This window comes from Daphnia carinata, unplaced genomic scaffold (assembly GCF_022539665.2).
Source record: "Daphnia carinata strain CSIRO-1 unplaced genomic scaffold, CSIRO_AGI_Dcar_HiC_V3 NW_026453040.1, whole genome shotgun sequence".
Classification (NCBI taxonomy): domain Eukaryota; kingdom Metazoa; phylum Arthropoda; class Branchiopoda; order Diplostraca; family Daphniidae; genus Daphnia; species Daphnia carinata.
Window position 1 is genome coordinate 64,592 of NW_026712514.1, and position 13,420 is coordinate 78,011.

General features: G+C 41.0%; 1 protein-coding gene across 1 annotated transcript; it reads right to left on the reverse strand.

Moving 5' to 3' along the window:
- Nucleotides 1–1,364: 1,364 nt before the first annotated feature.
- LOC130697224 (calmodulin) lies at nt 1,365–3,828 on the reverse strand. Its single transcript, XM_057520194.2, has 4 exons — nt 3,668–3,828; nt 2,869–3,043; nt 2,329–2,571; nt 1,365–1,577 (listed from the first exon to the last, which is right to left on the reverse strand). The coding sequence occupies exons 1-4, from the start codon at nt 3,668–3,670 to the stop codon at nt 1,549–1,551; spliced, it is 450 nt and encodes a 149-aa protein (XP_057376177.1). The 5' UTR covers nt 3,671–3,828; the 3' UTR covers nt 1,365–1,548.
- Between the last annotated feature and the right edge of the window lie 9,592 nt (nt 3,829–13,420).

Genomic DNA, 13,420 nt, shown 5'->3' on the forward strand with positions numbered 1-13,420 from the left:
GCCACACATCAAAAGGGGAGGAGAGGAAGTCACAATTTCTTTTCGTGGGAAAATAAAAAAAATAACGGAAGGGGTCAACGGGTAGCGGTTTACACCCAAAAGAAATATTCCGCGCTGTGCGAACGAAACATGGGTTTTAACCAAGACCAAAGTGAATATGTGAATCGCCGTAAACCGGATGGGAATCAAATTATTAAAAAGGAATATTTACTCAAAACAATTCCTGTGTGTGTGTGATCCAATTGACTCATCTACCTAGCCCAAATCCCGATCGAATTCGAAATTGGAAAAAAGATTTGCACAAAACAGCCTCGAAACGCGAAGAAGGGAAACGCAAAGCAATCCAGAAAGGGCAAAAAGAAATCATACCGACAAAGAAAACGCAAAGACGAGACCCAAAAATCAACTCACAAAGATTGGAAAAAAAGGATTGAGGGAGGATGTCCACATCTATTAATTTTTTTTATGGACAGCTGTTTGTGTTTATCAAGGAAAAGAGGTTTGGGCGGATGTAACACAACACAAAAATTTGAAAATAATGTGGATGTTTCTAGGGATTGAAGATGATTCACTTCAATAGTCGAATAGATCGAATTTTACCTACTAGATGTTATGGGATAATGCTCGGAGGGTAAAAATACAATGAAAACACTCAAAAATTGAATGAGGAAAAACTGGCCGACTCCAAACAAAAATATTCTTCCCATTCCCCCCACCCCGCCACAATCAGCAGGTTCCATCGAAAATACTAATCCAATCCGAATGGCAGCGTTCGTTATAGGTGCATGGACCATTCCCCGTTTCACCTCACATAAACTGTTACTTAGTTCAACCATTGCTCGATTTGTGTACAGATGGTTCAAAACAACGAAAGTCTAAGGGACTTCAAGCGCAGAACTAGACAATGATGGATAAACGAAATATTAAAATTTAGTGAACGCAAAGTTTTAACAAAAAGGAGGGGTTTGGTTGATGGTGAATGTATCGAATTTCTTCTACAGCTGACAAATGATCACTCTTTTTCTGTATGACAAGTAACTTCCCACGTTTTGTCTTTTTTTTTTCGTTTTTCTGTTCTGTCTTTAATTTAATCTGCCGATTCGTATTCTGGTTTAAATTAACTTGGTCCAGTATTCCATCCCCGAGCAGCACGGCAGTTCACAACACTACACTGGACGAGCGCAGTTTATATGCATGGGAACCAAAGTGTTTTTAAGATAGTAACGTTAGTTTCTTTACACACAAAATATGAAAAAAAAACAGCAAAAAAAAATTATTTTGAAACCGAAATCTGGTGGATCTTATTTTTCCTTCCCAAAATGGATGCCGCCCTCAAAAGTATCAATTTTACAACTTGCTTCTTCTTTTCTTTTTTTTTTGTTTTCTTCTTTTGTGTTTCCTCAGCCGGGTGTTGCTGTAGTCTTACAAACAGTTGCTTTGATAATTATGGTACGTTTTGTTGTAGTTGATTGTTGTCTCGGATAAACACAACCACGTCCACGCTGCACACGGCTCACTGGGGAAGGGGCACCACACCGCAGGATTCATTCATTTCGAGGTCATCATGGTCACGAATTCTGTGAAAAAACAAACACAATTATTAACATCAATTTAATAATAACAAACACTTGCCTTAACAAAATGACAAGTGTGACGATAGCAATCAAGATCAATGACTACAATGTCAATATTCTGTAAAACTCGTATCACAAAAGTATTACTGGACTTGTACGTGTTTTGTCCAGAGCAGCAAGGGTTCATGATTTGTAAATAGCGAAAGCGCCTCATGTTGAAAGATTGTGAATTTTACATTAATACGCCAGAACGATTCTGACAATAGAAATACCGCTCTAAATATGTTAAGACTACTGAACGAGAACTAAATTCGGTTTTCTACACAGGCTGTCAATTCCACGGGTAAACAGTTCAAAATTAAGCATTTGACGGCAAATGAACAGTTGACGGCAAATGAACAGTTGTCGCCAAATACAGTTGAAACCGTACGGAACCAAACGCTGTAAGCAGGTTTTATTTTTTTTTATTTTTTTTTTTTGGGGGGGGGGGGGGGGCGGATAGATTATGAAATTTTCACGTGACTGAAAACCTTAAATTAAAGGGAGAAAGACGCCTTTAAAAAGCAACGAATAGTATGGGACCCGCACGTGCATAGAACAGGGCTCTTAATCCAAACGAAACTTGTCAGGAAAGTTGGACCTGTTGCGTACGCAGGTGGTTTGTTTCTTATTTTTTTAATCTAGGGGTTTAGAAAGCTGGTTTCGATTGCTGCAGAGAGAAAGACAGGTGAGTAGGAATTCTGACAATTTTTACCTTCATAGTTGACTTGGCCATCGCCATCGATGTCGGCTTCGCGGATCATTTCATCGACCTCTTCATCAGTCAACTTCTCACCGAGATTGGTCATGACGTGCCGAAGCTCGGCAGCCGAAATGAAACCGTTGCCGTCCTTGTCAAAGACGCGGAAGGCCTCTCGGATTTCCTCCTCGCTGTCGGTATCCTTCATTTTGCGAGCCATCATTGTCAGAAACTCGGGAAAGTCGATCGTTCCGTTACCTGAATGAAAATGAAAATGTTAGAAAAAAAATTTTCCATTTGTGTCCGCTTAATTGACAAGCTATTAGTTAGAAATTGCACAATGATGCCAAGAATACAGAACCATGCACAAATTTAGTTTTATGCATGCAGTAAGTCCACTTCCACTCGAGTCCTCCAATTTGACAGTTGATGTTATATGCCTCATGTTTTAAGAACCAACATACAAGCACATTGTGGACAGTAAAATACAATTTTTCCAGGCACTTGAAGTGACAAAAAGATGTTGTAGGTTAGAAAAATTTGAAAGTTGTATACCATCAGCATCAACTTCGTTGATCATGTCCTGGAGTTCAGCTTCAGTGGGGTTCTGTCCAAGCGACCTCATGACAGTACCCAACTCCTTGGTAGTGATAGTGCCGTCACCATCCTTGTCGAAGAGGGAGAAGGCTTCCTTGAACTCAGCAATCTGTTCTTCTGTCAATTGGTCAGCCTACCAGATTTAAGAAAGAAAAAAGAATGGTTAATGAAAATTTATTATCACATTGACACAAAAAAATGGCTTTCACAGAAAAAAAAACTAGATGAATATGCATTATCAATTTGAAAGGAAAAAAGGCTCTTAACCGGTTGCGATGTTGTGCTCGTCCGTGCCTAAGCTTTCGACTTCGTCTGTACATATCTTGCACTAGAAACTTTCTATTCGAAATTTGGCTTTTCTGGTCAGTCAGTATGTTACCATATTGTCTGAAAGGTTCATGTCTGCGTATATGCCGGGCTCATATTGACGTCCAGCAACAAGCTTTTACGAGCTACTCCAAAATTAGAAAAGAAAGAAGAACCGTTCGGCATTTCGAGGCGATGACGACCAAATTGCCCTGCTTTCAGTACAACGAGCCGGCAATGTCAAAGTTTCGCCCGAATCGACAACAAGCTGCGAAAAAAAAAGGAGAGACGCAAGTCACCCTTCTTTCCTCCCCCCCCCCTTCCACCCAGCCAGCTCTTTTAGTCAATAAACTGTATATGCCCGGCAGTCGTTCTCATGGTTCTAAGTATCTGAACAGTAGTCTTTCTTTTGCAGGCTTGCACGACAGGATGCCGAGGTAGAAGCACTTACCATTGTGGATATTGTTGGATGAAAATAGAGAGTTTGTTGGAAAAAAATAAGTTATCCCGGACGACGTCGACGATGGGAGGGAGAGAGCAAAAGAAGAAGGCAGTACCACAACCAGACGGAGACGTTCACCAAGCACTACAGACGAAAGCCAACTGAACTCAAGGCTTGGACGAAGAGAGAAAGTGGGAAAAGAGGCGGGGCGGGACTAGAGGCGCCACATGCACATTGCGGACGAGTGAGGAAGCTTCCAAACCCAGAAACGGATATTGACCGGTTAGAGCAACCTTCTTACTATTTGGAAGCCACTGACAAAAAAGCGGTCGCATACGCTTTTCAGTTTTTTTTTTCCCATTTTGGCTTTACGTTCTTATTTTCTGTGTCTTATTTCCCCTTCAGCAATTTAAGAATCGGATTCATGAAGCAATGCGACTGAGAGCGCTCCTACGAAGCGTAATTCAGTTTGCGGTAGTTGTTGGCTGACGTGTCGCTTTTTAACGCTTGATATGGCAATTGCACAAGAAAAAAATGCACCAACGAGAACTGAAATCTCTTCATTGTTATATGCTAGTTGTGTGACGAGTAATGTGTTCAATTTCGCATGTCTCTGGCGTCAGGAAAGATCGGAAATGGCTAGGACTTTGTTTCAGATAATGCGAAACGGCTTGGTTTCATGACACGCTACGCTCATTGCCAGACAGACTGCTGTTAACCTTGCTCACATTCTCGCCGTTCTATGTTGCAAACCCTCCTGCGTTACCTGTTATGTAGGCTATCCAATGGCATAAATCCGTCCAAACTGACATCAAACGTAAAACCAAGCCAGACAGTGTCCTCATCAACTGTTGGTGCATTCGTGTAAGGAAAAGCCCAAACTGACCATCAACCAACATACACGTACTTTAAACAGCCTTCAGCCATGCAAAGTGAGTAACCCAAAACTGAAATTTTGTCAAGCAAAAAAGCCCAACCCCGCCGCATATTTGCCATTCCTTTTGATATACTTTCCGGTTTCGTTCTTCAACAAGGAACAATTTTCCAATTTTATGGGGAAAAAAAGAAAAAAAAAAGAAAACTGTTGACGGGATCTGCTATACAGCATCAATGGGGTCAGTTTAAGACGAAGAAAAAAGGATCCGATTTAGTTGGTTGACAGCGAAACGTGACAAACGGCAGATATTCAGATCAGGTGTCAATGTCATGCAGATTCGAATTTTCCGCTTTAAACTCGAAATTCTTCGTAAACGCTTTCCGTCTGAGTTTATCGATTTCAATCCCAAATACGAGTAACAACTTTTGCGGGAATGAGGAAGGGGTTCTGTTTCGTGTATGTAAATGACTAGTCGACCTTGTCCACATGCATCTAGCCCAAGTACGGTGCCCGTCCATAGTTACGAAGACGATAATTGCCATCTACGATGCGTCAAAGTAATTTATTTTAACTATTCCGTTGGTAAATATAGATGCCAAATTTCAAATCAAATAGAGCATTCTAATAATACGTCACACTTGGTTTCATTAGCTTTCCTTAGATGGTTTCCCTATGGAAAGCTGCAAAGCTTTTTGCTCTTAAGTTAATTAACTTGAGCATTGATATGACATCATGCAGATAAAAGATACTCCAGGGTATGCAAAGCTATTTTGAAATTCGTCAACGTGGCTTCCGTTTCAAGGAAAATTCCACGTTCTTTCTAGTTTGTGCAACGTTTTTCCTAGTCTGTTATTTGCCACCGAGCTTCTTACTGTTATAACGAAGAAAATCAATCACTTGATTCTATTTAGAGGATAACATGTCAACTGGATGCCACTTCCACGGGATTCTTATTCCGTTTAGTTTAAGTCTGACAAGTATATACGATTATGCCCAACATTCGTAAACGAACGCGAGAAAATGCTCTTATTAATGCTTCCGATGTTAACTAATCGGCCGATGATTCCATATCGTGCACTGCGTGGTTTTCGCGTGAAGTTGTAAGCAAAACGTGATGTGAGACGGCCTGAAATTAACAATCATCATGCTGAAATTGTTCGCCGGAAGGTTTAGAATGCTCAATAATCGAGTTGTTGTTTGAAACTACCTGATCTATTTGATGAAAGAGGGGGGTTATTAACTGCGTAATATTTCTTTGTTTTTAGCTGACAGCCCGTTCAATACCGTGAGAGGAGCAAAGGGCGCAATCATCCCAACGACCCACCGTTTGAAAATTGTTGATGTTTGTTGAAGCTCAAATGGAAGATCGCTGCTCTGGTGGGATGCGACACGAGCATACTCAGCCATCTCGGCTAAACAGCGGCTTGGGTAATAATAGGGCCTCTCAAGCTCTGCCTTTCTGCTATTAGACTGTCGGCTAGCGCCACCGCAACTCCTTCAGGCTACTCTCCTATCTGGTTGGCTGGCGAACGTACTGCATCGCGTCCGCGTTTTTCCCTTTTTTCTTTTTCTTTTTTTTTTCTTTTCTTTCCCATCCCGCAGTCGCTTGCCACCCATTTTCCCCCCACTTCCGCGTGGGGTGGGGTGCGCCGTCGCCTATTGGTCGGCTGGCACCTGCAATGCAGAGTCGACGACACAGCGAAGAGCGAATCGTCAGTTCTATCAGCTCAGCTCAAAAATTTTTATATAATGTCTTTTTAATTGGTGTTTATTTTTTCTCGTGTGTTTTCCTCGTTCTGCCTGACGTTAAATATAACACACAAAAAGATGATTGACTTAGCTTTACAGTGTATGTTGTATTTGACTGCAGCAGCTTGCATAAATTAAAATAGCGTCCGACCTATACGGGAGGAAAAAAAATCAATTTACATCACGGGGATTTTTGCTACTATCAAGCCAAATTTTCACAAGGACAGGAATGAGAAAAAGGGAAGGGGACATTTTTATGGCGTTTGTCAACACGGCTCTAATTTAAGCAAGCGAAAAAGAAAAAAGAAAGCGAATCTCAAAAATGAAACGCAGAATCTGAAGCAACTGTATGATTACAAGAAAACAAAATATGGGAAAGCTCGAACGAGAAAGACCATAAACTTGTCACTGTAGTCGAATCGAATAACCATTGAACATCACCCTTCTTTTCTCTTGAAATTGCGACAGTCTTACTAGTTGCTTTCAACGGCTATTTAGTCTGCCATAGTCTGAGGCCACATAATTTAGCCTCTCTAAGTCCACACGAATCCAATAAGGAAACAAAAATATTGGAGTAGCCAATCAAATTAAAAGTTATGGTGCGAATTGCCTTGACTGTTGGTTATTCGCAGCCCTTGGTGTTTCACCTAGCGGCCACGTTATCAAGGTTGGGGTAACCTATGCGTAGGGTTGCAGAACCTCTTGACTGCATGCCCCTTAGAGAAGCACGGCGAGCCAAACTTGCATGAAAAGGTATTTTTTCAACAGGTAAAACCAGATACCATTTCTTTTTTTCCCCCACTGCGGATGGCGTACGTCAGTTGTTTGGGCGTTTTCTCTATGATCAAACGTAAACAGACATTTAGCCCATTGGTACACGTCACTCGTTTGCTCGGATATATATACAAATGCCATGACGTTTTCTATTTTTCAACTGTTTTTCTTTTCTTTTTCTTTTCCTTTTTTTTTGTTTTTCTTTTAAAGCTTCTCGAAGTTAATCGAGGACAAAAGAAGAAGGGATTTGGTGTGTCGCCATTTGTTTGTGGCTGCTTTTTGTTACCTACAGAAAACGATATAGAAAATGCAATAAGATAACCCAGTTGAAGAAGTTGTAATGTCGATATCGTTACGTCAGCGCCGAATTCATTGAGCCACACAGACAAATACAAAACAACCAGAGATTGTCATGTACGAGATAAATCGTTATCTTTGAAAATGGTGGTGTCTTCTCCACACGTTATTTTATTTGTTTTTTTTTTCGACGTGTCTGACATGCCATACGTGATGCAATAGCTGGAATATGAGGATCCACGAAACTACCCGCAGGCCAACGCTATGCGTCGATGCCTAAAAAAAAAAATGGGAAGTCAAACATCATTGTTTAAATATATGGACGACATTATGTGAACTGTGAGCCCTCACGTCAAAAAAGAGAGAGAAAGAGAAAGAGAGAAACAAAGGAAATGGATTTATCTTTTGCTCTTTATTAATTATGTTTTTACTGGCATGAGTCAATGTTTTCATATAATTCCAGGCTGTGAATAACGAGCGCCACCTGTCTGCCGTAACACTCATAAATCCTCCTCTTTTTTGTTTGGTTTTTTTATTGTATTAATATTGGCTTTAGAAGCAAATGCTTATTCCATTATCTGGTCCATTGTTTAACTAAAGAATCCTAAACGTTCTTTGCAGAGTAGTTGCAAATGTGCCGACTCTGTCGACTAGAAGTTTGTTGGTAATTTGTGGAAAGAGTGACTACATCCACGAGACAAGTCCATGAGTGATTGTGCGGGAGGCGGCCAAAAGAGGGACCGATCAATAGACTTGAACTCATTAATAGTCCCGCCCGGCGCACACTCTCTTGCTCCGCCACCAAGGTGACTACTACCCCGGCGCCCACTATTGCCAAGTCTTTTTCTCTAACCTCCCCCTCTCATTCTCGCTATAGTCTATTGTCTACATGTCGCAAAACCATCATTTTCGCAGGGCGCTCGCAATCCCCCATGTGCCATGCGCACACAAGTACTCAAATTACTCGTGGCTCCATAATTAGAGTTTATAATCAATGCCACATTTAAAATCTAGCTTTTAACTACCTGACACACAAGAGAGGCATGAAACACGACACGCTGCTAAGGCTGATCACATTCATCGCAATCAATCATTAACGAATGTGCTCATTTAAACATTATTTAAAATAAACGAGCCCGTTGAAGGGCTGTGGAATAATCGTAAAACAACGATGATTTCAGCAATAAATTTCGTTGTTTTTTTTAAAGCAATATCTACGCTATTTCTCTTCACGCCGCTTAAACGTCGTCGTCTCGCTGAAATAAATCTACATATGATTTCCCTAACGACAGAAAAGAAATGGCTTATTCTGCGATAAATAGCCGACAGTTGCTCATCTATGGAATGCGTCAGCAAAACGGATCACCATCATTGCTGTTATGTTCACACGGATTCAAATTATATAGCCATTAGTTTTGTCGCATTTGCATGCTGAGTTACCGAGAAAACGAAAGGCAGCCATAAGGTGTTCAATATTCACGTGCGCCTCGTGTGACTGCGAGGCGCTTCCGTTGCCCCCCGTCATCATCAAATAATAATAACTTTATTTTAGGTTTAAGGCTGTGCGTCACTTTCACAAAACAAAACAAACACAAAAAATCGGATCAAAATGTATACTATTCCCGGCATTCATCATGTATTCTGCCTTATCGTTCGCCTGAAAGGAAGATGGAAGACTACAAGATGAGCAATTTTCGTTTTCCTACATGCACAGGCTGTCAGTCTCGACGTAAGCAGCGGACATATGCTGACACAAGTGACCCTTGCACGATTATTCAGTCACAATTTGTTTTAAAAGCTTCACGAATATGTAGCCATAAAATGTTCAATCAACCATTTATTTTTCAATCATTTCTTTCTCTTAGCTTAACGAATACAAGCCGATTTTGTTCTATCCAACGATCAGTGTCGTAAATGGGCGATTGCACACAGCGCACGAGGAAAGATGCCAGATAAAATAAAAAATTTGTTATTTCTTATTTGAAAATCAAAGGTATGTTTTCCCCATCATCCCCCCATAGTCTATCCGATCCATTTTGTCTTCTCCGCGCTGTAGATAATACATAAATCGTGACCGATCAAAGAGCGTCTCTCGGAGCCGAACGTAGCACACATAGATAAAAGATGGAAGCTTTTCGCATTGCAGTATATCCAACCAGCCAATACGGTACGTGGATGAGAGAGAGAGAGAGTTTTGATGCGCGCGTCATTTTACATAGCGGCCGGAGTCACTCTGTGCCGTCGTAAGGGTGCGCTCGACTCGCCGTCGGTAACTGGGAGATGGGAAAAAAAAACAAAAAAAACATTTTATCTGTTACGACAGTCGTCTGCGAGAAACGGCATTTCGCAAGCCACTTCCGCAAGTCGGATAAAAACCTATTGCTTTATGTTTAGAACGAAGCAGGCAAATCGACGTCGTTAATCATATCAGCAAAAGTTGTGGAAAAAATGAAATGCAATATCAATAGCTAATGGCTGTTTCGCTCAGCGAATCAATTATCTTTTAACGTTTTACACAACTTAGATATAGATTTGATTACGAGCTGTCATAACCGACCTAACAATGGAATCATTTTCTAATCTACATGTTCTCGGAATATCAAGCACACCACATGACTTACCTTGTTAACTACTCCGTTGCTAGTCTTCCAACTTTGCTGCTCGCGTCAATCAAATAGGACAGAACTCATTTTGCTTGTTCCTAATTCTAAGCGTACTGATCAACAGTAGAAATTTGCCAGCACGTACAGTTGTTAATAAAGTATGCCCGACATTCGCGCCAACTATCGCATTTCCGAAACTGGTAACTCGTAAATAGAAGTATCCAATTTTTGGGCTATAGAAATCAAGAACTTTTGCATGTAAAACCTGTGCTTAACAAAACAAGAAAATGCGATAGCCACAAATTCGGCCATTGTCTTTTAACCGTTTCCCTTGCACTGGCAAAATTTAAGACGCAATGGAAGCGCTGACGTATGCGTCCGAGTGTCACAGTTGTTCAATTCGGTTCATTTTGGTATTTGTTAATATGAGCGAACATCGCACGGATGATAGCGTACTATAATTAATAGAGTCCCGCGATTCGCCTCCTTTGCTACATTTGCTAAAAAGCAAGGGGACAAACGCGGAAGAGCTCCTCGGCGTTCAGGCCATGTTACTAGGAACGATAACCAATATGATATGTAATCATTTTCTTTCAATCTTGATAGCATCTGCGGAGGACATATTGTGATGGATTAATACGGCGTCGTATCACGATACAGCGCCATATTAAAACCTATACCTGCCATGTTGTCAGAGAAACGAGCTGCGGACACGCCCAAAAAATACAATGAAACCATTTGATTTCGTACAAAGAAATAGCTGTTCCAGTCACATGCATGACGAGCATATCCAACCAGCCAAACTTTGTTTTACGTCATATTTTCAATGTGTGGGGAAATTCAACAGTTTCCGGGCCATACCGTAACCGAATGGAACAAACCGCTGATTTTGACATCTAGCTTTTCTTTGGGGTTTTTTTTTTTCTTTTTTTTTTTTCTTTTTCTCGTTGCTTTTTAGAGTTTCATGTTCCACTCCACGCAGATTGTAGGCTGGTTGTGTGATGTGTGCTGCGCGTTGCGCACTTTTACGACCGGTACGGTCGATTCCCCATTCCATTTTCTTTATCTGGTCACCATAGTAACACACCCCTCTAATATAGAATATCTACATGGATCGAAAAATAAAAGGACTAACGCATGGGCAGCGTAATGGACAATCCGTTAAAAACAAAAATGTAGGCTACCAACTAGTAAAGGATGTCTATATACGCTAGGCCTCGCGCGACTGCCGATAGTTAATGTAATTAGTCGGACACACACAACTAGCAAAGAGACTTGCGAGCCCAAGTCGCGTAACGTCAACAAAAAGCTGATCCTAGTAGGGGGAATCAGTGTTGCCGAATTGATCTGAACGATTAGTTGTTTCTCTTGCATTGATATTCTATTGGCATTTTAGAAATGCCGAATCTGCTACATCCAACAATCATTTTATTCCGCACGCTGACTGCATACTTTTCCCATTATTTCTGGAAACAACAGCTAATGGCAGGATGAATATTGTGCACAAAGCATATTCATGAGGCTTCTCATTTACAATGCAAATCGTACAGTTGTATACGCAAACTTGCAATCGTAAAGACATGAAATAGCCTCACGAACGACGGTGAGGAGAAAAGCTATTAGAACCGTCCGATCGTGTGAACATCATTTGGCGAATCAATAAATACATTACACTTTTGGCAACAAAAGCTCATCATTTTAGCCTGTAGTATAGTTTAAAATATAGCCCCATAACGGTTGTGCCATAATTCAATCGATGATCAACATCTTCAATATTCGCATGCGCCGGTGCATTATCCAAGTCCCCGCTTTGCCAACTCCTTATATTTTCAAAAGAAAAGAAAAAAGCCGGAATGAATATAGCTTTATTGAATTACATAGAAAAATTGTGTTTGCTTTCCCCCCTCAAAAAAAAAGACCCTACGGCCTATCACAAAGTCTAATTCTATTCATCAAGAAATAAAGAAAAACAAAATAAATGGTTTTAACCACTGATTGATAAAAAATGATGAAAACAGTTTGATGGGAGGGCGTGTGCAGTGATGCAAACAAAACTTTGCGGCCGTCAAAAGGCGCGTGACGAGCCTGATGATGCCTGGATTAAAATTCCGTACGCGACCGGCTTGGGTGGCACACCCGTTCAACTTTCTTTTGTATATACACGATGGGTGACACTAAAAAACGTCATTGGCATTCACATACCGTACAGTATAACTCACCCCCCAGTACGTTTGACCAGTGAATCATAACATAACACAAGAAAAAATCGATGATCTGCAAAAGCGGAAAAGCAGCGACTGCGGATACTGCCGAGAAGCCATTGAAAACGATCTGCATTGTCGTCGTTAAATTTTTTTGGCGTGTCGTGTAGAGAACCACGCCAGTTCCCGAGACCACTCCCCTACCCCGCCGAAGAAATTGCGTTAAGGTAACGTATAGAGACGCACTACGTCTTACCTATTGCCAAGCTCGAATGCCGCAGCATTTTATTTATTTTTTTGTCAAATTGTAGACGATCAAAGACATTAGTTTGGTTTGTATCACAAGACACGAGCTCGGTTTCTCGATTTTAGTTTTTCCCTTTCTTTTGCTTTATTTGGTTGGGAAAAAGAAACAAACACCATCCAACGACTTGTTCGCGTTCTTTAACTATCACCAGTTTAATCTATATGATAGACCAAGGAGCCATGATATGCCATGATAAATCAAACCCAGCAACACACACTGCTGTTGGGGGGGGGGGCGGGGATCAATCTTATCATGCTCGATCACACTCGTCTGCTGCCGGTAAATACGACGGGCATGTCCACCAATGATCGCATTGGGAACTCAATTTGTCGCATAACAAGTTGTTTTAGCCGAACTGATCTCACAAATTTCCAATTTTATCTGTTTATTTTTATTTTTTTGCTTGAAACTTATCCCGACTCATGGCACTGTAGGCTGTTCATGGTTAACGTAAGTTGATTAGTATTTAAAGCTTTTCAGAGTAACTGGTCTCACACATCTACATCGTACGTTTTATACATGTGCTGGGTTGTGCGTATCCCAGCACTCGATTGACTGGCAAAAAATTGCTACTGTTTTTAGCATCATATATCCACATCTATACTTCAGCCATTTTCCATCACTGTCTTCGCGTATTGCGCGCGTGTTAGAGAAAACATTTTGATACGTGCGATCTCGGGGAAATTGATCGCCATCACGTCCGGACGGGTGATAATAATTAAATGACTCTACGGCGATTGGTTGAGAAAAAATGGGATCGGTAGGAGAAAATAAAAATAAAAACAAGCACAGATGTCGTACAGCAAGACGGATGTTAGCGCCTTTATTGGCTTATTCATCTAGTAACATTTTTTTCTTTGCCTTTTTCGGAGGTTATAGCAAAGATTTTGGCCAGCGTTTCTAAGAGACTGGAGATAAAGATCTCGGCTGTCAGCCCGAAGAAGGGAGGAAGGG